Source organism: Gopherus flavomarginatus, chromosome 5 (assembly GCF_025201925.1).
Source record: "Gopherus flavomarginatus isolate rGopFla2 chromosome 5, rGopFla2.mat.asm, whole genome shotgun sequence".
In the NCBI taxonomy this organism is placed as follows: Eukaryota; Metazoa; Chordata; order Testudines; family Testudinidae; genus Gopherus; species Gopherus flavomarginatus.
The window spans coordinates 38,693,032-38,712,724 of record NC_066621.1 but is presented as its reverse complement, the minus strand read 5'-3'; the positions used below and the strand labels follow the sequence as shown (position 1 = coordinate 38,712,724).

The window sequence follows — 19,693 nt, the reverse complement described above, 5'->3', positions numbered from 1 at the left end:
TCCGAGGTACTGATAGGGCTGGGGCAGATTTCACTGCATGTTAGAAATTAGGAAGAGCCTGATTCTGTCAGTGATGAGGTCCAGCTAGCCCAGTTTCCTGTCTCTGGCACCAGCTGCTTTAGAGGAAACTCCAGAATGAATAAGCAGGGACAGATTTCACTTCACTGGGGAAACTCAGGAATAGCCAGACTGGATCTGAGCTGAGGTCTATTTGCTCAGTGTCCTGTCTTCTGGCACCAGCTGCTTGGAAGGTGTCAAGGTTCCTTCCTCACTCTGAACTCTAGGATACAGATGTGGGGACCTGCATGAGAACCTCTAAGCTTAACTACCAGCTTAGATCTGGTTTTGCTTCCACCACCCAAATTATTTATGAGTCATTTGGGAAACTCTGTCTACCTCCCCACAAGAATATCTCCCTCCCAAGTACTATAACCCTTTCCTGGGTAGCGTTGAGAGACTTCTCCACAAATTTCCTGGTGAACACCGAAATAAACCCTTGGATCTTAAAACAAGGAGAAATTAACCATTCCCCCTCCTTTCCCCCCATCAATTCCTAGTGAGTCCAGATCCAGCTCCTTTGGATCTTAAAACCAGGGCTGGCTCCAGGCACCAGCTTATCAAGAAGGTGCTTGGGGCGGCCACTCTGGAGCAGGGCAGCGCTTTTAAGGATTCAGTGGCAATTTGGTGGAGGGTCCCTCACTCCTGCTCGGAGCTAAGGACCTTCTGCTGAATTGCCGCAGATCACAATTGCGATCTCGGCTTTTTTTTTTTTTTTGGCTGCTTGGGGCGGCAAAACCCCTGGAGCCAGCCCTGCTTAAAACAAGGAAAAATCAATCAGGTTTTTAAAAAGAAGGCTTTTAATTAAAGAAAGAAAGGTAAAAATCATCTCTGTAAAATCAGGATGGAAAATAACTTTACAGGGTAAGCAGATTCATAGAGTAGAGAGGAATCCCCCATAGGTTCAAAGTTACAGCAAACAGAGGTAAACCCTCTAGCAAAAGGAACATTTACACGTTGAGAAAACAAAGATAAACCTAACACGCCTTGCTTGGCTGTTACTTACAAGTTTGAAATATGAGAGACTTGTGTAGAAAGATTTGGAGAGCATGGATTGATGTCCAGTCCCTCTTAGTCCCAAGAGCGAACCCCAAAACAAAGAGCACAAACAAAAGCCTTCCCCCCACCAAGATTTGAAAGTATCTTGTCCCTTTATTTGTCCTTTGGGTCAGGTGTCAGCCAGGTTACCTGAGCTTCTTACCCCTTTACATGTAAACGGATTTTGGTGTCTCTGGCCAGGAGGGGTTTTATAGTATTGTACATAGGAGGGCTGTTACCCTTCCCTTTATAGTTATGGCAGAAGGAAACCCCAGAATGAAGAATTAGGGAATAACTACCCATGGCCTAAACCAGGGGCAGCCAGAGTCCCATTCCCCAGCCACTAAGCAAGGGGCAAGGAGCGGCTAAAACAAGGCACCCAGGGAAGGGCCGCAGCCCAGGGATCTCACAAACCGCAACAATAAACATAACTCACCTGGTCTGAGGACCTTCACTCAGCTCTGCACAGAGGAGTTTTCTAAGCACATGGCTTGGCAGAGAAGCCAGTTTGGGAAGGTGCAACATGATTTAGACCCGAATTGGTTCCACTCACTAACAGGAAGAAACCTTAGAAAAAGACCTTTGTGCATCTTTCCGGGCAAGCCTGCTTAGCCCCTTTGGAAAGAGTCATCGTCCCTGTGTTGTCCCCAGACATGGTGACTTGTGGCCAGACACAACAAAGGAGGCTGGAGGAAGAAAGCAGGGGGTACAGCTGAGTCTTTGACTGTGACCCAGAGGAAGGGGAAGGGTCTGGTTCCCAGCTGTTCTAACAGGGCAAGGCTCACTTTGCGACTCAGGGAATAGTAATGTTTGATTCAAAAGCTGATGGCCTGATTCAGTTTATGAGGCTTTCTACATCCAGAGGAGTAACAACAAACTGCAGTGTAGGAAGGACAATCAAACAGCTCCTCTCATTATGGTGTTTATTTATGGCATTAAAATGTCAACGTCTACAAGCAGATTGGAGAACATTCCAAGTTCATAGATTTCCACCTTCACTCAGCTGTGACCTGACAAAGGGGGCGTCCTTTACAAGGAACAGGTGAGAGTAAGGGGATATTTCCTGGCTATGTTTAAAAAGAAATGCCTCTGGGTTGTTTTAAAGAACAATACAGGCAGCACAGAGGAATTGGAATGGGATACGGAGACATTTACCTCTCGATAATTGGCTCCTATATGGTTAGGAGAGAGGATACCACTGTGGGAGTGGAGCCTTCCACACCTTGGGCCCCAGTGGCAATAAAGTAATGTAGAGGGAAACTGGTATCTCTTTGGGAACTGGGATTTGGAGCTTTACACCTCTAGGTCACTGGTATGACTCTGAGCCAAGGTCAGCACAGGGAGCTGCAGTTAGTGGACTGGAAATAGGATGTGCAGCATGAATCTGAGCGACTGGCTGACTCAGGGGAGTGGGATCCAGAGCATGTTACCTGTGTGGTGCTGGTTCCAGCTCAATCAGTTCTGTAGTGAAAGGCTTTGTCACCTGACAGCTCCTGGGTGATATTTGTAGGTGAAATATGCTGGAATTCTCCACTGTTTCCTAGGGGCGTATGTCAGGGTAGGGAAGAATTAGGTGTGAAGACTTGTGACATGACCTTAATAGGTCTAAGGCAAATGGTAAGTTGTGGTTTGGAATGACAGGGCTAAGGCATTTGTGGGCTATGGAGGCCACCAGTGGAGGAGAAGAGGGAAGAGATATCCAACCCTCCTTGGGTAGAGGGTAAGTTCACCATGACATAGGCTTTAGGGGGAGAGAAAAGGAGATCCTGGATGGCTCCCAAACTGCACTGGGAACAGATCATGGGTTCAAGTCTCCAAGGCTGGCATATGTGGGGAGGTCTCGCTGCTTAGCCCTGACACTGCAGCCTTCCTATTCCTGGCAGTAGGCCATCCATGGATTTGGGCACCAGGCCATGTGCCCACATGCGAGGAGCAGCTGCTCTGCCTGAAAGCACAATGAGAATCTCATGAGATTGAAAAATAGCATTTAACTTTCCATTTAGCACTGTCCGCTCCTAACCCTGTGGGGACAAGCAAACACCAGGGGAAGGATGAGGTTTCAAAGTGACTGGGAGTGAAGTCACCTTAGGCCATGACAACCCTAAGAAAGGCGCCTGGAAGTGGGCAGGTCTAACTTTGCCACATTGTGTATGAAAACTTATCAGTATGAACAAGTTTATCTGAGCAGAACTGGTCCTGAAAATCAGCTTATCTGGTGTTCCCTGATGCCCCACAGTGAGGTCCTGGCATCTGGTGTTAGGCTCTCAAATGGGCAGGTATTTTCCATTCCCCGCTCCAGATTTTTCAACAAGGCAAAATAAATCTCATATTTAGAGAAGGGAGGTTTGCTTTGAGACATCTTACACCAGAGAGACAATACAGGCACCTTGTAGAACTCTGAAGCGGTAGGGATTAATACTGCCCTATTACACCCACGGCTCTTCTAGTCTTGGGGCTCCATGTAGCTCTGCCAATGCCTCTCAGTCTTGACCTGCTTATTATAGCCCTGGGGTATGAAACACACACAGAAGGCTCCCAAAGCGCCTCACTCCTGAGCCACAGGACAGCCTGCTGTTCCAGCCCTCATACATAACCCTCATACACATACAAAGCTCTTCTGATGTCCCTCAGTCCTGACCTGCAGCTCCCTGTGCTTTCTATACTTTAGCCTCTTCTACAGAAAGTTGGCTGATATAACCAATTGTGTTATTCCCAAAGCAGAATTCCTTGCAGCCTGCAATCATTTGTGACAGATTTGAGGATGAAGAGCTGAACTTGTAAGTTTGGGGAGGTGGGCAGCAGAGCGGCGAGCAGGCGGCTGGTGAGGGCAGCCAGTGAGAGTGGCTGGTGCACAGAGCGAGTGCCCAGGCACCATAGCAAGGAAGGCAGCTTTTACTCCCCCCACCACAATGGGCGGTGAATTTACTCAGATGCACCTATGAATGCTGGGTGTTCACTGACCAAGGACAACAACTGTGAGTAGGATATGAAGGGGGGCCCATTACAAGAACCTTGGTGTTGGATTGAAGAAGCTGAATCAAAAGACACTGCCCAGCGTATTCCAGGGTGGGTGTTTTGTTCATTCTTTTATGTTTATGAATCTTGCTTGTGCTGTTTTTCCAAATTAATGTTATGTTAGTTTTATTAAAAAATCTCTCTACACTCAGACTCTGTGCTTGCAGGAGGGAAAGTATTGCCTCTTAGAGGTTTCCAGGGGGTGGCGTGTTATTTTCCCAGGTTACTGCATGGGGGCTCGAGCCGGTTCTGTGTTCTATTGTTGAAAAGGAACCTTTAGATATTGAACCCGGCCCTTCTTGCTGCCCACTCCAGCTAGCAGAAGGGTAACATTCTGACATTGTGGGCATGGTAGAGAATCCAAAACACCTCAATAAGAGACCTGAGGCAGAAAGGCTTCAAAGTCAGATTTCAGCAAAAAGAGCAAATGGCTTCTATTGCTGGAAAATAATGTTAAAATAAAGCGGCTACTGAAAAGGGCTTTGGAGTCACACTGCCCCATGCTTAACACAGTTCAGCTACAGGATGGTACCAATGAAACGTGGTGTGTCACCTGCAGACATGTTGTTTAACAAAATAATGAGAATTAGAACACCTGTGATGACAGATGCTCCTGTCCCAGGAACTGGGGATTTGAGGAAGAATAAAAAGCGAAAGAGAAAGCTAGTCAGAAAAAGTCAGATGACTTGGGATCCCGGGGGCTTCCACCATGTGGAGAACATGATGCACCCCATATCTCTGATGAAAATCAATGGTTACCAACAGTGGTGGTGTCATAGAATCAGACAATCACAGGACTGGAAGGTCATCTAGTCCAATCCCCTGCACTCACTATTATCTAGTCATGTAACTTAAGACTGCCCTGCAGTTGTATGAGGATGTCACCCTATACTGATGTCAACTCATACTGGACTCATACTGATGAGGGATAGGTGACACCTCTCCAACTTTCAGAAGAGAGGGAGGAGGGTCACTGGGTCAGACGTTTGGCCCAAGACAGTCTCAGTTAGGTAACAGGTCAAGACAACCAAGCCCCAAAACATGTCATCTCTGGAACAAAATGGATTCACAGCCTTCTGACAACAATAGTGCTGATCTGGCAGAGAGATTGGAGGACCACGCTATATAAATATTGTTTCATTAAATGTAGTTGTTATTACGTTGTGGCTGGACATTGGGAATTGTACCTTTTAGAGCATTCACTTCCCAGACACAGGAAGTCTGGGGGAGGGGAGCTGCAGAAGCCCAGGCCCTGTGAAGCAGAGACAGGTGGAACTCAGTGACTGAGTGGAGAGGGTCAGAGTGTTTCCTGAAGATCACACAGCCCTCCACCCAGACCAGGAGAAGGAACAAACAGAGGCAGAGGCTCTAGAAGCTCTGAGAACTACCTGGGCACCAAACCAGAGCCAGCCAGAAGCATGGCAATTCTTGTGTTCCTAAAATTTGTTCCATGCTGGAACTTTGTCAGGTTTTAATTCTTGTAATCGAGACATTTTCTGCTGTTTCAGTCAGTGAGCTTATGCATATTCATCAAATATTTAGATCAGGGTATTGAATCACTGGAATAGGATCTCCATGATTTCCACACCATCAGCCTTAACAGGCAGTGGGAAGCGATATGGTACACACAGCTTCACCCAGACAGCGAGTTGAAGGGAAGAGGCATGAGGGATAGAACTCTCACAGGGAATTCAGCACTGGGGAAAGGTCCCGGACACAAAACCCCAGTATCCCCAGGTCCCTCAATCTGCTTCAGCCCTTACAGGAAGGGTTACCTTGAAAGGTGGGGAAATGAAAGGTGATTGGTTTCTGTGACCCATTTGATCTCTGGCTTATCTACTGAGATAAAGAGGCCCAATTAGTGCCCCTTATGATTAATTTGTCTGGCAATGTGGGCACCTGTCCCACCAGAATCTGGGACTGAGACCTACTCCCCCTCTCCACTCATCAGACATAGGGACTCCAAACATCCATCACTTGACTTGGGCTCAGACTAGAAATACAGGCCTAGAAGTGGAAGGCTCTGTATGCTAATCCTGATGCTCCTGAGTCAGCTGGTTTCCCAGCTTGTGGCCAGATTGGACTGAGGCACAACGAGAAGCAAACAGCTCCCTCTTCTATTCCTGAACTTGTCAGACAGCCATTTACCTTGATTGTAATGCTTCTTAAAAGGATCTTCATTTCAAGCCAGGAATTCTACCATACGGATTTGCAGTGGGTTTATGATTATTAAGCCCTGATTAGTGGGTAGGGGAATGTGGCTCGTGATGTGTTTGCTTATCAGGAGCCTGGCAGTGCTAAATGGAAAGTAAATGTTGTTGTCTAATCTAATGGGATTCTTACTGTTATTTCAGGTAGAGCAGCTGCTCCTGGAGCATGGCATGGATCCAACTCCTGTGGATATTCTTCTGCTTGGAACAGGATGGCTGCAGTGTCAGGCTACCCCACCCATTCAGGTCATTTGGACTTGAACCTATCATCTGTTCCAGGGCCAGGAAATCAGACTCCAGGTTGGGGGTCATCCGGGATCTTCTCCTTTTCTCTCCCCTTAAAGTCTAAGGTATTGTGACCTCGCCCTCCGTGACATCTGTTTCCTTCATGCCCTTCAACAGTGGCCTCCATATCCCACCAATACCTTAGCCCTGCCATTCCAAGCACAACTTACAATTTGCCCTCAGACACATTGAAGGTAGTCATGTCACACTCATCCACCACTGTGCTATCCACTCACTCCCAAATAACTAATCACACCCCATCCTTCCCTACCCTCAACTGTCCCTCTAGGAGGTGGATGGCAACCACCAACATATTTCACCCAAGCGCTGTCAGGCAACAAAAACTTTGGGTGAGCAAGAACCTTAGAGGTGAAAGGCTCCATATCGAATTCCCGAGTCAGACAGTTGCTCAGACTGTGAGCATGCCCTACACCCTATTTCCCAGTCCACAGACTTTAAATCTTTGTGCTGACCTGGGCTCAGATTCAGACCAAACTACCTAGAGGTGTAAAGCTCCATATCCCAGTTCCTATAAAGAAACCTGTTACTCATTACATGGCTGTACTTTAACTAGTGTTCAAGGTGAGGAAGGCTCCAGTCCCATTGAGGTACCTTCTCTCACAACATGGGGCCAGACTGGAATGAAGAACCAAGCAGTGAATGTCTCATTATCCCATTGCAATTCTTCTGTGCCTCCTGTCCCATTCTTTAAAATAAACCAACAGGCATTGCTTTTCAAAGCTTAGACATCCCTGAACTCTCACACCTTCCTTCTAAACGATGCCCCATTTTCAGGTCACAGCCAAGTGAAGGTGGAAATCTATGGACTTTGAGTGTTCTCCAAAATATCATTTAAGGACATTTTGGAAGATCTTATCGGGAAGGTTTAAATTTCTTATCAGTGCTATTAATGCGATAAGGGAAGCATTGGGTGCTGTGTTTATAAGAAGCAGCACCCAGGCATTTCTCTACATTCACCACTCACCACTGGCTTGTGTGTCAGAAAACATCATGAAGTGGTTTCTGCTCCTGAGTTTGGTGGCGCTCTCTCAGTGCCGGGTTACCAAGTGAGTATTGGGGGAACACACCACTTTGGGCTGCTGAACTTGGCTTTCTACATAGCAATGTGTGATTATCAAGGGGAGTGTCTGCACCTCTCTCATTCTCTTCTCTACTCTCCATTCATGTATAGGCAGCAGCTAGGAATAACCTCTTAGCTTTGTGTTGTAGCAGAGGAATGAGGTCTTGCAGTTAAGGCACTGGAGTGACATTGGAGAGATCTGGGTTAACAGCATGGTCAACGGAGTCAAGGCAGCTCATAATACTTCCTTTGTCCATCTTGTCTTTTTCCGCTGGGTCATCTCTCTGTCATCTCTAGTACATGTGGGCTGGGATTTTCCAAGGGTCCTATGGGAATGATGTGCCCAACTCCCATTGACTTTCAGTGCACTGGGACCCCAACTCCTTTAAACTCTTTTGATAATCCCTAGGTGTACTAAGTAATGTAAAAGCTGGATTGCACAGTATTCCCTGACCAAAAGGTTTGCCTACTGCTTATTTGTTATTGATTGGTCTCTCTCCCCACCTTTGTTGATTAGGGTCTCCCTGAAGAAGGGGAAATCTCTGAGGCAGAACCTTAAGGAACATGGCTTGCTGGAGGATTTCCTGAAGAAAAACCGTTACAATCTGGCCTCCAAGTATTTCCCCAGCCTGGCCAACGATGCTGCCAGTGAGCCCCTAACAAACTACATGGACGTGAGTATGACAAGAGAGCAGGTCTTGTAGCTTCCCTCTCCTCATCAAAGCTTCCTACTCTTCTGCCAACAGCTGATCTCTCCTCCTCCCAAAAGTGCCCCAACCCCACTCCCTTACCCATGTGCTTTCAACCAAGCTTCCATCTTGCTGCTGCCAAGAACCTGTGCTGGGCCACTCAGCCCTGATTGGATAGGATTAAGAAGAGCACTGGGAACAGCACTCCCAGGGTCTGTTGGCTCCCCCCCTACTGATCGCCCCCCTCACACCCTCATATTTATAGGGATGAGGGCTAAATGACTCTGTGCCTCAGATGTGAGTAGGTGCTAGGAGCCATGCTTGGCAAAGTGATGGCAGAGGAACACCAGGTTAGGCTGAGCCTGTAGTGAGGGCACTATAGCCCAGACCCTTAGTTGGTGTAAATCAGCCTGTGTAGCTATAAGGGTTTACACCGGCTACAGATCTGGCCCTTGGATGGCAATGTTTACCTTTCTTCACATCGTTCTTTGTCTTGTTTTGGCAGATCGAGTATTATGGAACCATCTCCATCGGCACTCCAGCCCAGGAGTTCTCCGTCCTCTTCGACACCGGCTCCTCCAACCTGTGGGTGCCCTCCGTGTACTGCTCTAGCACCGCCTGCAGTAAGTCACCTGTAACGCCTCTTGTCTTGGCATTCCAGCTGGGGGATTGATTGAAATCATAGAGATTTACATTAGCAAGGAGGAACCTTAATTGAAATAATTGATTTTACTCTTGCTTTGCATTTGTACTTTTTAGTTATTTTTTCTAAAGGAAGTTGATTCTCGCTGGTTTGTTACCACTACAAACGTTGATTTGCAACAAATATAGCCTTTACATTATTTTGGGTACTTTCTTTAGCTAATCAGAGGATACACTTAGGGTTGCCAACTGTCTAATCACACAAACCCAAACACCCTTGCCCCACCCCTGTTCCTTCCTAAAGGCCTCTCCCCAGTTCCATCCCTTCTTCAAGGCCCTGCCCCACTCACTCCATCCAACCTGCCTCTTTCGCTCACTCTCCCCAACCCTCACTCATTTTCACCAGCTGGGCCAGGGGGTTGGGGTGCAGGCTCTGGGCTGGGGCCAAGGGGTTTGGAGTGTGGGAGGGGGCACTGGGCTGAGCCTAGCGCAGGGGACTGGGGTGCAGTAGGCGGTGAGGGGTGTGGCCTTTGGGAAGGAGTTGAGTTACAGGATACAGGCTTTGGGATGGAGTTTGGGTGAGGGAGGGGGCTCAGGGCTAGGGATTGGAGTGGAGGAGGGGGTGTGGGCTCTGGGAGGGAGTTTGGTGGTGGGAGGTGGCTCAGGGCTGGGGCAGGGGTTTGAGGTGTAGGGTGCAGGCTTCGTCTGGGAGGCGCTTACCTCGAGTGGCTCCAGGTTGGTGGCACTGCAGGGCTAAGGCAGGCTCCCTGCCTGCCCTGGCCCCACGCCACTCCTGGAAGTGGCTAGCCTGGCCCCGGGGGGGAGGGCTCCGTGCACTGCCCTTGCCTGCAGGCACCAACCCCACAGCTCCCATTGGCTGGAGTTCTCGGCCAATGGGAGCTGCGGAGTTGGTGCTGGAGGTTGGGGGAGCACATAGAGACCCCCTGCCCTCCTATCAGGGGCTGCAGGGGTGTGCTGGCTGCCTCTGGGAGCAGCATAGGGCCAGGGAAGGCAGGCAGCCTGCCTTAGCCTTGCTGCGCCACTGGACTTTTAGCAGACTAAAATCTCCTGGATTGACTTCAGTAGCCTCCAGGAGATAGGGCCTGATTCCAGGAGACTCCCAACGAAACAGGAGGGTTGGCAACCCTAGAGACACTATGTCAGTACACATTTATTTACACAATTATATAGCTTAATATACAATTATTCAGAAAAATAAGTTGTACGTTTAATTAGGTTAGAGAATGGTGAGGGATGCATTTCCTATTTACTATGTAATTACTTTTTGATTTGTGTCAAACTCAATTTGGATGGAAATTGGAATTCACTTTAAAATGCAAAATCCAGCTTTTAAAAAAAATTAGTTACAACTCCTTTGAATGGGCTGGATGCATAAGAAAGAAAAATTTATCAAAACATGTTTTGCATTTAAAAATAATGGATTTATGAAAAAAGGAAGTGTTATCTGTAGCTAGTGAATTGAACTGATTCTGATCAGCGTGTTGTTCAAGATTTTAGAACTTGTAGATCTCATCCTCTCGCACCTAGTTTTTACTCAGAGATTGGAAGAAGAAAACAAGCATTCTCACTTCTCAATTTCTAATTTCTTAAGTTGGAATGAAGTAGTCTGTGAACTGAACTAGTTAATAAACAGATATAAAGAAAGTATTCTCTCTGCACTTGCAGAAGAGGCTACTGCTGTCAAAAGCTTGTTTAGCACTTGAAGAAATTCTGTTTCCAGATTATGAGAGCATTTAAATTCCACCAGTTCCACTGACTTTCTTTAAAGGCAGAAAACATGCGCTGCTTAATAGTAAACTTTGTATGTAATTTAAATGATTTTAGTGAATTTTAGTAAATTTAGACCTTAACATATGTTGTCCTAATGTCAAGGTTAATTTTAAACAAGATTTTTTTTAAATCATCTATTTTTATCCACCTCAGAAGCCAGAGAGCAGTAGATCTCCCTCCATTGTCCCTCTATGTACTGCATGGTGTTAGAGGGGAAACAGGCCCTAGTCAGACCAGAAGCTAGATCCACAAAGGCTCTTAGGTGTGGCAATGCTTAGTGCTGCAATGCTTGATTCTTAGGCACCTTGCCCCCACTAAGGAATTCATAGCCTGTTTAGGCACCCAGGCTCTGTATACAACACTTGGGGAGAGTTACAAGTGTCAGTCTGTGACCATCTGACTCTTCTGTACTTGCAGCAAATCACAACAGATTCAACCCATCAGACTCCTCCACCTATGAGTCCACTAATGAGAGTCTCTCCATCGAGTATGGCAGTGGCAGCATGACTGGAATTCTGGCCTATGACACTGTCCGGGTAAATCACAAGAAAGGATCAAGATTAGGAGTTATAAGGACAAGACGCATCTGGGAATCTAAAGAGGAATTCCACGTGGAGCGAACCGGGAGAGGGAGATAGAGAAAGGGTAGAGAAGAGAGCAGATAAAACCAGAGAAAGAAGTGGGAAACACAGAGCAAGCCAGAGATCATCTGCATTTTTGTATCATGTTCATTTAGATTCTGTTTTCCCCACTTACATGCAGAGTGCATCTCATAGGTTGACTCATATTGAAGAGGGTAGGGTGTACAGCACCTCTGCTCCCTACTGTATCGAACAGAGCTGCTCTGCTGTGTGCCATAGGTCCTATAGAGTCAGTGACTATAGGATTTTCTCCTTTGTATGGCAAGGAGGCTTTTAGAGCAGGAGGATCTCAGTTTTCCCTCTGCTTTTGGCATGAAGTGTGGAGTAAGTGTAGCATCCAGAATAGGAACAACCGCTAAATCCTAGGATTGTTAATACATATAATATCCATTGAAACTATTTTCAATGCTGGGGCTTCATTCTGATCTCATGCTCGTAACTCTGCCCACTTCAGCTGAATGACTCCACAAAGAATGAAATCAAAGTCAGACCCATTAGCGTCTATGCATGTAATCCAGTCATTCATAGGCTGTACCCATATGGGGGGAGAACAGAGTTCAGCCTTTGAGAACTCCCCACCCACGAAGTTCCCTCTGGTAGGACTTAGCAGCTTCTCCATGGATGTAGCATATGTCTGATTGTCCCCATCCTTCTGCCAAGGTTGGAGGCATTGTGGACACCAAACAGATGTTTGGCCTGAGTGAAACTGAGCCAGGCACAGCCTTTGAGTACTCTGAATTTGATGGGATCCTGGGTCTGGCCTTCCCAAGCATCTCTGCTTCTGGAGCTACCCCTGTCTTCGACAACATGATGAATGAGGGTTTGGTGTCCCAGGACCTCTTCTCTGTCTACCTGAGCTCGTAAGTCAGGGCTGGAAACAGCCCATCTGTTGCAGTGAGATTCACATTCCTATAGCGCCTCTCACACTGAGTGATCTTTGCAACGTTTGCATCAGAATTCTCCAAAAGCAGCTGTGATGGGTTTGGTCACAGAGACCCCCTTGGGACTGTCACCTGAGGTGCTGAAGTTACCTCTGAGCCTGTTTTCCCTACCAGCTTGGTAATCTAGAACCTTGCCCTGTTGAGCGAGACACGCTAACCTGCTGCAACACAGACCCAGGTCTGGTAAACGCTCCAGAAGCTGCAGACTTTAACCAAAAACTGTTCAGCAGATCACCTATTTCCAGACACTCAGTTCCCAATGGGATCCAAACCCAAAATAAATCCATTTTACTCTGTACAAAGCTTATACAGGGTAAACTCATACATTGTCCGCCCTCTAATAATACTGATAGAGAGATATGCACAACCGTTTGCTCCCTCAGGTATTGATCACTTACTCTGGGTATACTAATAAACAAGAGTGATTTTATTAAGTATAAAAAGTAGGATTTAAATGGTTCCAAGTAATAACAGACAGAACAAAGTAAGTCACCAAGCAAAATAGAGCAAAAACACACAAGTCTACGTCTAATACATTAAGAAACTGATTACAGGTAAAATCTCACCCTCAGAAATGTTCCAAAAACCTTCTTTCACAGACTAGAATCCTTTCTAGTCTGGGACCAATCCTTTCCACTGGTGCAATCTTCGTTAGTTCCAACAGCCATCTTAGGTGGAAACTAGGCGTTTCTCATGACTGGAAGCCTCCTTTGTTCCATTCCACCCCCTTTTATAGCTTTGGCAGAAGGCAGGAATCTTTTGTCTCTCTGTGTCCCTACGTCTCCTTCTAAAAGGAAAAGCCCCAGGTTTAAGATGGATTCCAGTTCCAGGTGACATGGTCATATGTCCTGTGAGACCCTAAACCGGTGGTCTCCAACCTTTTTGGCTGGTGGGTGCCAGCCGAAGGACCACTGCAGCGGTGGAGCACCTGCCAAAATGCTGCCGAATTTCGGCAGCATTTTGGCGGCGACGCCTCTCAGTGACGTCGCTTGCCGTCGACAAGATTCATCATCGAGAGGCATCCCCGCCGAAATTCGGGAGCGACGCCTCTCGATGACATCACTTGTCGACGGCAAGGGCGTCAGCAACAGACGTCCCCGCCAAAATGCCGCTGAAATTCAGCGGCATTTCGGCAGGTGCTCTCCCGGGGGCCAGGACGCAGGCACATTAAGATGCCTCCGTGGGCGCCATGGCACCCGTGGGCACCATGTTGGGGACCACTGCCCTAAACCTTCATTCTTCCTGGCCTGGCTCACAGGAAGGCTTGCAAGTAAATAGAGTCATTTACAACCAATTGTCCTAGTTGATGGGAGTCATCAAGATTCCAAACCACCATTAATGGCCCACACATTGCATAATTACAATGGGAGCTCACAGTTATATTTCATATTTCTAGTTTCAGATACAAGAAAGATACATTTATACAAATAGGATGAACGTACTCAGTAAATTATAAGCTTTGTAATGATGCCTTACAAGAGACCTTTTGCATGAAGCATATTCCAGTTACATTATATTCACACTAATTAGCATATTTTCATAAAATCATATGGAGTGCAACTTCACACATTCTATGCCAGTGATGTAAGTTTTTGGGATCTGAAATGAACACTATGATCTCTAATGATTACATTAAAGCATCAGGCCCACATCAAGCACTGCCCAATGCCGAGGTAGGTCATCTGTATTACACTGACTCCAGGGGGAAAAGTTCCCCCAAATGTGTCACCCACATGGTTCCCTCACTTAGCATCTTCTAGCACCAGATGGAATCATTTGCTCAATACTGACTCAGAGGGAAGAGCAGCACCTCCTGAGTAACTGACACTACTGCCTCAAACACCTGGGCCTTTCCCTGAACGTCTCCTATCCAGTTTTAGGGCAGGTTCAATCATGATTAGCTTTTGAAATCTAGCAAGAAACAAGGGAAAGTGATATTGAAGTAGGGGGTGAGACACAGCTCTCATCCAACCATCCTGTCCTTACTCTGCTACTAGATGCAGATGTGCCCAGCTCTGACTCTACACCAGCACTCTCCAGCTGTGGTCCTTCTCTAACAGCTGGAGCATTTGCTAATGTCTTCTTAGCCGACCATTCATGGATCTTCCTTGACTCTCCTTTCTCCTTTCTCCAGTGATGAGCAGAGCGGGAGCTTCGTGATGTTTGGCGGCATCGACTCATCTTACTACTCTGGGAGCCTGAACTGGATCCCTCTTTCTGCTGAGACTTACTGGGAAATCACCATGGACAGGTATCACCCACCCCTTGGCGTTTCCCCTTCATTGTGCCACCTTGAGGAGACAGGCAAAAGGAGATGTGGGGGAAGCTCAAATTACAGAATCTAGACAAGATGAGAAACCCAGGAGTCAGAATCACGCCTTCCTTGGAGCTATAGGAAAGGGGCTCACCCACGAGGAGGTTAGATCAGTGGTTCCCCACCTTGTCCACACCTGGAACTCTCATCTGGCCAGCTCGGCTTAGCAATAAAGGAAAGGACTTGGTGGTCACGACTCCTTGACATCTGTTTGTGACCTCCAGGCTAGATTGGTCACAGTCCAAGAAGGTTGTAGGAGGAGGAGTGATGGGCAAGAGCCAAGGAAGGTTGAGGCTGAAACATCAGGGAAAAGTTCTTGGCAGTTGTAGGAAGTGGGTGGTGAGACAGCTCCACCCTGCAGGCCTCTCACTGCTGGCTAGTGGGCTGAGTGGAAATGAGATTGGGAGTGTTTCTAGGGAGGTTCCCGGACTCTCTCTCTTGCAGCATCACCATTAACGGAGAGACCATAGCTTGCTCTGGTGGCTGCCAGGCTATCATTGACACTGGCACTTCTCTGCTGGCTGGGCCCTCTACTGGCATCTCCAACATCGAGTCCTACATCGGCGCCAGTGATGGCACGGTAAGGGCAGGGATCAGGGATGGACACTTCTAGAGGTGTCTCCTACACATGGATGTGATGCTCCATCTCTCTCATTGGAGACCCTAGTGGCCAAGACATGTCTAACCTTTTCTCCATGTGTTGCCTTCCTCCCTGCAGATCAGTTGCAGTGCCATAAGCAGCCTGCCCAACATCGTCTTCACCATCAACGACATTGAGTTCCCTGTGCCCCCCAGTGCCTACATCATTGATGTGAGTGTTCTGCTCAGAAAGCCACCTTGGGGCCTCTTAGCGAGGGCTTTTGCCTGAGGCCATCATGCTGAGTGTGCTGGCAATTGCCCCCTGCACAGCTGGCATGAGCCTGCAGGAGCATCACAGAGACACAGCTAACTCTGTCCCCAGTATTAGAGTGGGGAGACAGAGAGCTCTTCCCCCAAAGGAATCCAAGGGGAGGGAAGGCCAAAATCAAGGCAGGCCCACAGTGAAAGTGACATACTGCAAGAGAAGCAAGGAAGCCTGTAGAGATGTCCACCAAAGAAGATCACCAGGGCAGGGGCCTTACTGGGCTAGGAGAGAATTAAATGAGCAACTACCCAAGCTGGGAGGTTAGATCAAGAGAGATCACTGCCTCATGTTCCAGGGCCTGGGCATCTGAGCATCAGGAAGGAGTTTTTCTCCCCCATGATAAAAGTTTGCGACCATCTGGGGAGGAACAGGCAAGCTGCTTTACCAGCACACAGCAACACCAGCTGGTAACAGGCAGTGGGGAAGCCCAAATCCACTTATAATCACAGCAGGATTTCTGGTGGCAGAATGCAATTGCTCCCTTTGGAATCTGGCCTGGAGAGAGCACGCTTTGCCTCTTCAAGGGATGTGTCATGAACAGAAGTGATTAGGACCTTGCTTCGCTTCCCAGTTGAAAGTTTGCACCCCTTAGGCTCAGGCTGAGGCACTGGGGCTGTTCTGAGGCTCAAATCCACAAAGGTAGGCCACTGAGAGTTAGATAACTAAATAGCTCCAAACACTGGGGACCAAGTCACCAGTGCCACTCCTTGTGGCCCATAGAGGTCTCCCATCAAAGCCCTGATCAAGCCTAATGCTCCTTAACTTGGGAGCTTTGAGAGCCCAGATGAAGACGGTACAGGCGCAGGCACAGGCATGTGCAAGCTCTACAGGATGATAACTCAAGGGATCATTGAAGTTCCTGCCCAATAATTATGTCCTATTTTCCCTGGCGCAGTACTCTGGCTCTTGTAGCTCTGGCCTTGAAAGCATCGACCTCCCCACCTCCTCTGGAGAGCTCTGGATCCTTGGAGATGTCTTCATCAGCCAGTACTACGTTGTCTTTGACAGGGCCAACAACAAGGTGGCCTTGGCCTCTGTGGCATGAACACAGCGCTGTTCCTAGGACACTCCCATGGAACACTGACCCTGGAGAATCTCTGTTTCTCTAGGGCCCCAACTCCACGTATCAGTCTAGTAACCCCACCCTACACTCACCCTCTGTACTGTAATCTTACCCACAGTAGAATAAAGGAATATAAGAGCATTCGAGTGAATTGTTTCTCTTTGATGGGGTGATGACTCAGATTCCATCACTGTGAAGAGGGAGATGTACCTTCTGCCAGCACCCCTCATTCCTGACGGGGAGCCCCTATTGCTATTCCAGCCTTGCCCCTCCCCATCTCCTTCTGTGCCAACACATCTCATTCCTCATGTGTTTGATTTATTTACTTCCAATAGTAACTTGTGAAATGGCTTTCTGGGTGTGAGCTATGCAATCAAATCCTAATGCCTTAAGGAGGGCAGGACTGTTAATTGCTTATCACAGCAGGCCCCATCTATCCCCAGAGGTCTTGCTCTGTAGCCTAATAACCTGAGCTCTGTCCTCCCCTGCAGTTTCCTACTGAGTTATCTGCTCTGTAGCACTCCATCAGAGGGGCCCATAGGATGCTCATTGGCTGCAGTGATTCACACCCACTCATTGGATGTGCCTATCCTGCCATCTAGCACCTTGGAGCTGGCAAGGAGCTGCCCTGTTGCCCAGCCGTTGGTGCTGTGCAGTCCCTGTTTTACCCCAAAAATTGGATTTTGGAGCACTTCTAGAATAGCCTATTGCCCCCTTAATCTGTTCTTCCCGAGGTAAAGGTTTCTGGGATACTTAAGGTAACACTTAAAGGACATGGATACAAACTTTCAATAAAATGAGTGACACAGGCAGTATTCTTTCCCCAAACCCAATCTTTTTTATTAATGTAACTAGTAATCTGTCATAAACAAATAGCTAAGGGCTAATGTCTCTTTCACCTGAAGCACCTGACCAGAGGACCAATCAGGAAACCGGATTTTTTCAACTTTGGGTGGAGGGAATTTTGTGTCTGAGGTCTTTGTCTGTCTGCCTGCTTTCTCTGAGCTTTGGAGAAGTAGTTTCTGCTTTCTAATCTTCTAAGTGTAAGGACAAAGAGATCAGATAGTAAGTTATATGGTTTCTTTTCTTTGGTATTTGCATGAATATAAGTGCTGGAGTGCTTTGATTTGTATTCTTTTTGAATAAGGCTGTTTATTCATATTTCTTTTAAGCAATTAACCCTGTATTTTGTCACCTTAATACAGAGAGACCATTTGTATGTATTTTTCTTTTTTTTTTATATAAAGCTTTCTTTTTAAAACCTGTTGGAGTTTTCTTTACTGGGAAATTTCAGGGAAATTGTCTGTACTCACCAGGGAATTGGTGGGAGGAAAAAATCAGGGGGAGGTCTGTGTGTTTTGGATTTGGTAGCCTGATTTTGCATTCCCTCTGGGTGAAGAGGAAAGTGCTTTTGTTTCCAGGACTGGGAACGGAGAGGGGGAGTCACTCTGTTTGGATTCACAGAGCTTGTGTCTGTGTATCTCTCCAGGAGCACCTGGAGGGGGGAAGGGAAAAAGGATTATTTCCCTTTGTTGTGAGACTCAAGGGATTTGGGTCTTGGGGTCCCCAGGGAAGGTTTTTCAGGGGGACCAGAGTGCCCCAAAACACTCTAATTTTTTGGGTGGTGGCAGCAAGTACCAGGTCCAAGCTGGTAACTAAGCTTGGAGGTTTTCATGCTAACCCCCATATTTTGGACGCTAAGGTCCAAATCTGGGACTAAAGTTATGACAAATCCCTATTGCAATATGATTTAAAATTAAAAATCAGACATGAATCCCCTATTGCAAGTTAAAGATAATTTAAACCACAAGAGCATGCAGTTTAAATGATTCTAAGTGATGCGCTCTATTGCAGATGGCCAGTCTGCAATAGATCACTGACAGCAGTTCTTCAAATGTACTTTAAATTTTACATATGTAAACCACAATTAACACATTCATACATCCACATACTAATACTGTTACTCTATCACTATACTAGCTTATGCCATGCTATACAATCTAACAGGTTTATGGTGATTTAACTGTGTTGCCTCTGCCACTGCGGCTGCTTCAACTTTTCTGCCTGGTTGCTTTTCTCCACTCTTCTCCCAACTTTTCTCTCTTACAGATGGTTCTTCCAATTGATCTTCTCTGTTCTATCTGTCTCTACTGTGTCATCATTTTATATTGTCCTGTCTGAACTTTCTATATACTTGTTTTAACTTTACAACTTCATGCATTGCTTTTTTTTAACTACACATTCATTGCTGCTTACTGACACTTGTTTACTTCAGAGTTACTGGCTGCTAAGACATATCATGTGACCCTAAGCTTCCAATCATATGTGGTCTACAGCATCCCATTGAGGAATGAGTTTTGCTTATTCAAAAATGTAGGTCAGGAATACAAAATGTAGTCTGGGGAATTTCTCTGGTATCTATCACCTGCTCTGATTCGCTGTCGCTGACTGACAGACCAATTAAGGTCTGAGCCAGTGCCTAGTAAAGACTCTCATTGACTCCAGTGGGCTTTGTATCAGGTTGGTCTTTGCAAAGTCAAGTCCATTTCTTGCAACAACATTTCTTTGACCTGGTTACTGGCTATGCCAAAAATAAGTCTGTCTATGATTAGTCCATTTGGTACTTGTCCAAATTCACATGACCATGTGTTATATAATTGTCAGTGGTCTCAGATGGCCCCTTGTTCTTTGCTGAGAAACTGCACCTTTCTCAGTTGACATATTTGTATGAATCACAGTATTCCTAGAATGCCTGATGTGATGTTTCACTCCATAATCTTTTATGAAAATATACTTATGAGTGTGAATATAATGTAACTGGAATATACTTGTCACAAAAGGTCTCTTGTAAGGTATTATTATAAAGATATCTTACAAGATTATAAAGTTTATAATCTACTGAGTATGTTCATCCTATTTGTATATATGTATCATTCTTGTATCTGAAACTAGAAATATGAAATATAACTCTGAGCTCCCATTGTAATTATGCAATGTGTGGGCCATTAATGGTGATTTGGAA

General features: G+C 46.6%; 1 protein-coding gene and 1 long non-coding RNA gene across 2 annotated transcripts in view; one reads left to right on the top strand and one right to left on the bottom strand.

Annotated features, from left to right (window-relative positions):
• Nucleotides 1-1,687: 1,687 nt before the first annotated feature.
• LOC127052686 (uncharacterized) overlaps nucleotides 1,688-19,693 on the bottom strand; it is a 28,266-nt gene continuing 10,260 nt past the window's right edge. The window contains exons 2-3 of the long non-coding RNA XR_007774866.1: nucleotides 8,846-9,036; nucleotides 1,688-1,781 (exon numbers count right to left, since the gene is read on the bottom strand). This is a non-coding gene — a long non-coding RNA (uncharacterized LOC127052686). The remainder of the gene's footprint in view (nucleotides 1,782-8,845; nucleotides 9,037-19,693) is intronic.
• Nucleotides 7,617-16,653, top strand: LOC127052541 (pepsin A-like). Its single transcript, XM_050956369.1, has 9 exons — nucleotides 7,617-7,672; nucleotides 8,204-8,360; nucleotides 8,881-8,998; nucleotides 11,226-11,344; nucleotides 12,110-12,309; nucleotides 14,525-14,641; nucleotides 15,149-15,290; nucleotides 15,423-15,515; nucleotides 16,504-16,653. Exons 1-9 carry the CDS (start codon nucleotides 7,617-7,619, stop codon nucleotides 16,651-16,653), a joined length of 1,152 nt encoding a protein of 383 aa, XP_050812326.1.

Coding starts and splice junctions, on each gene's coding strand:
- LOC127052541 (XM_050956369.1), top strand. CDS start 7,617: ATGAAGTGGTTTCTGCTCCTGAGTTTGGTGGCGCTCTCTCAGTGCCGG. Junction 11,345..12,109: donor TGGCCTATGACACTGTCCGG/GTAAATCACAAG, acceptor CCTTCTGCCAAG/GTTGGAGGCATTGTGGACAC. Junction 14,642..15,148: donor TGGGAAATCACCATGGACAG/GTATCACCCACC, acceptor TCTCTCTTGCAG/CATCACCATTAACGGAGAGA.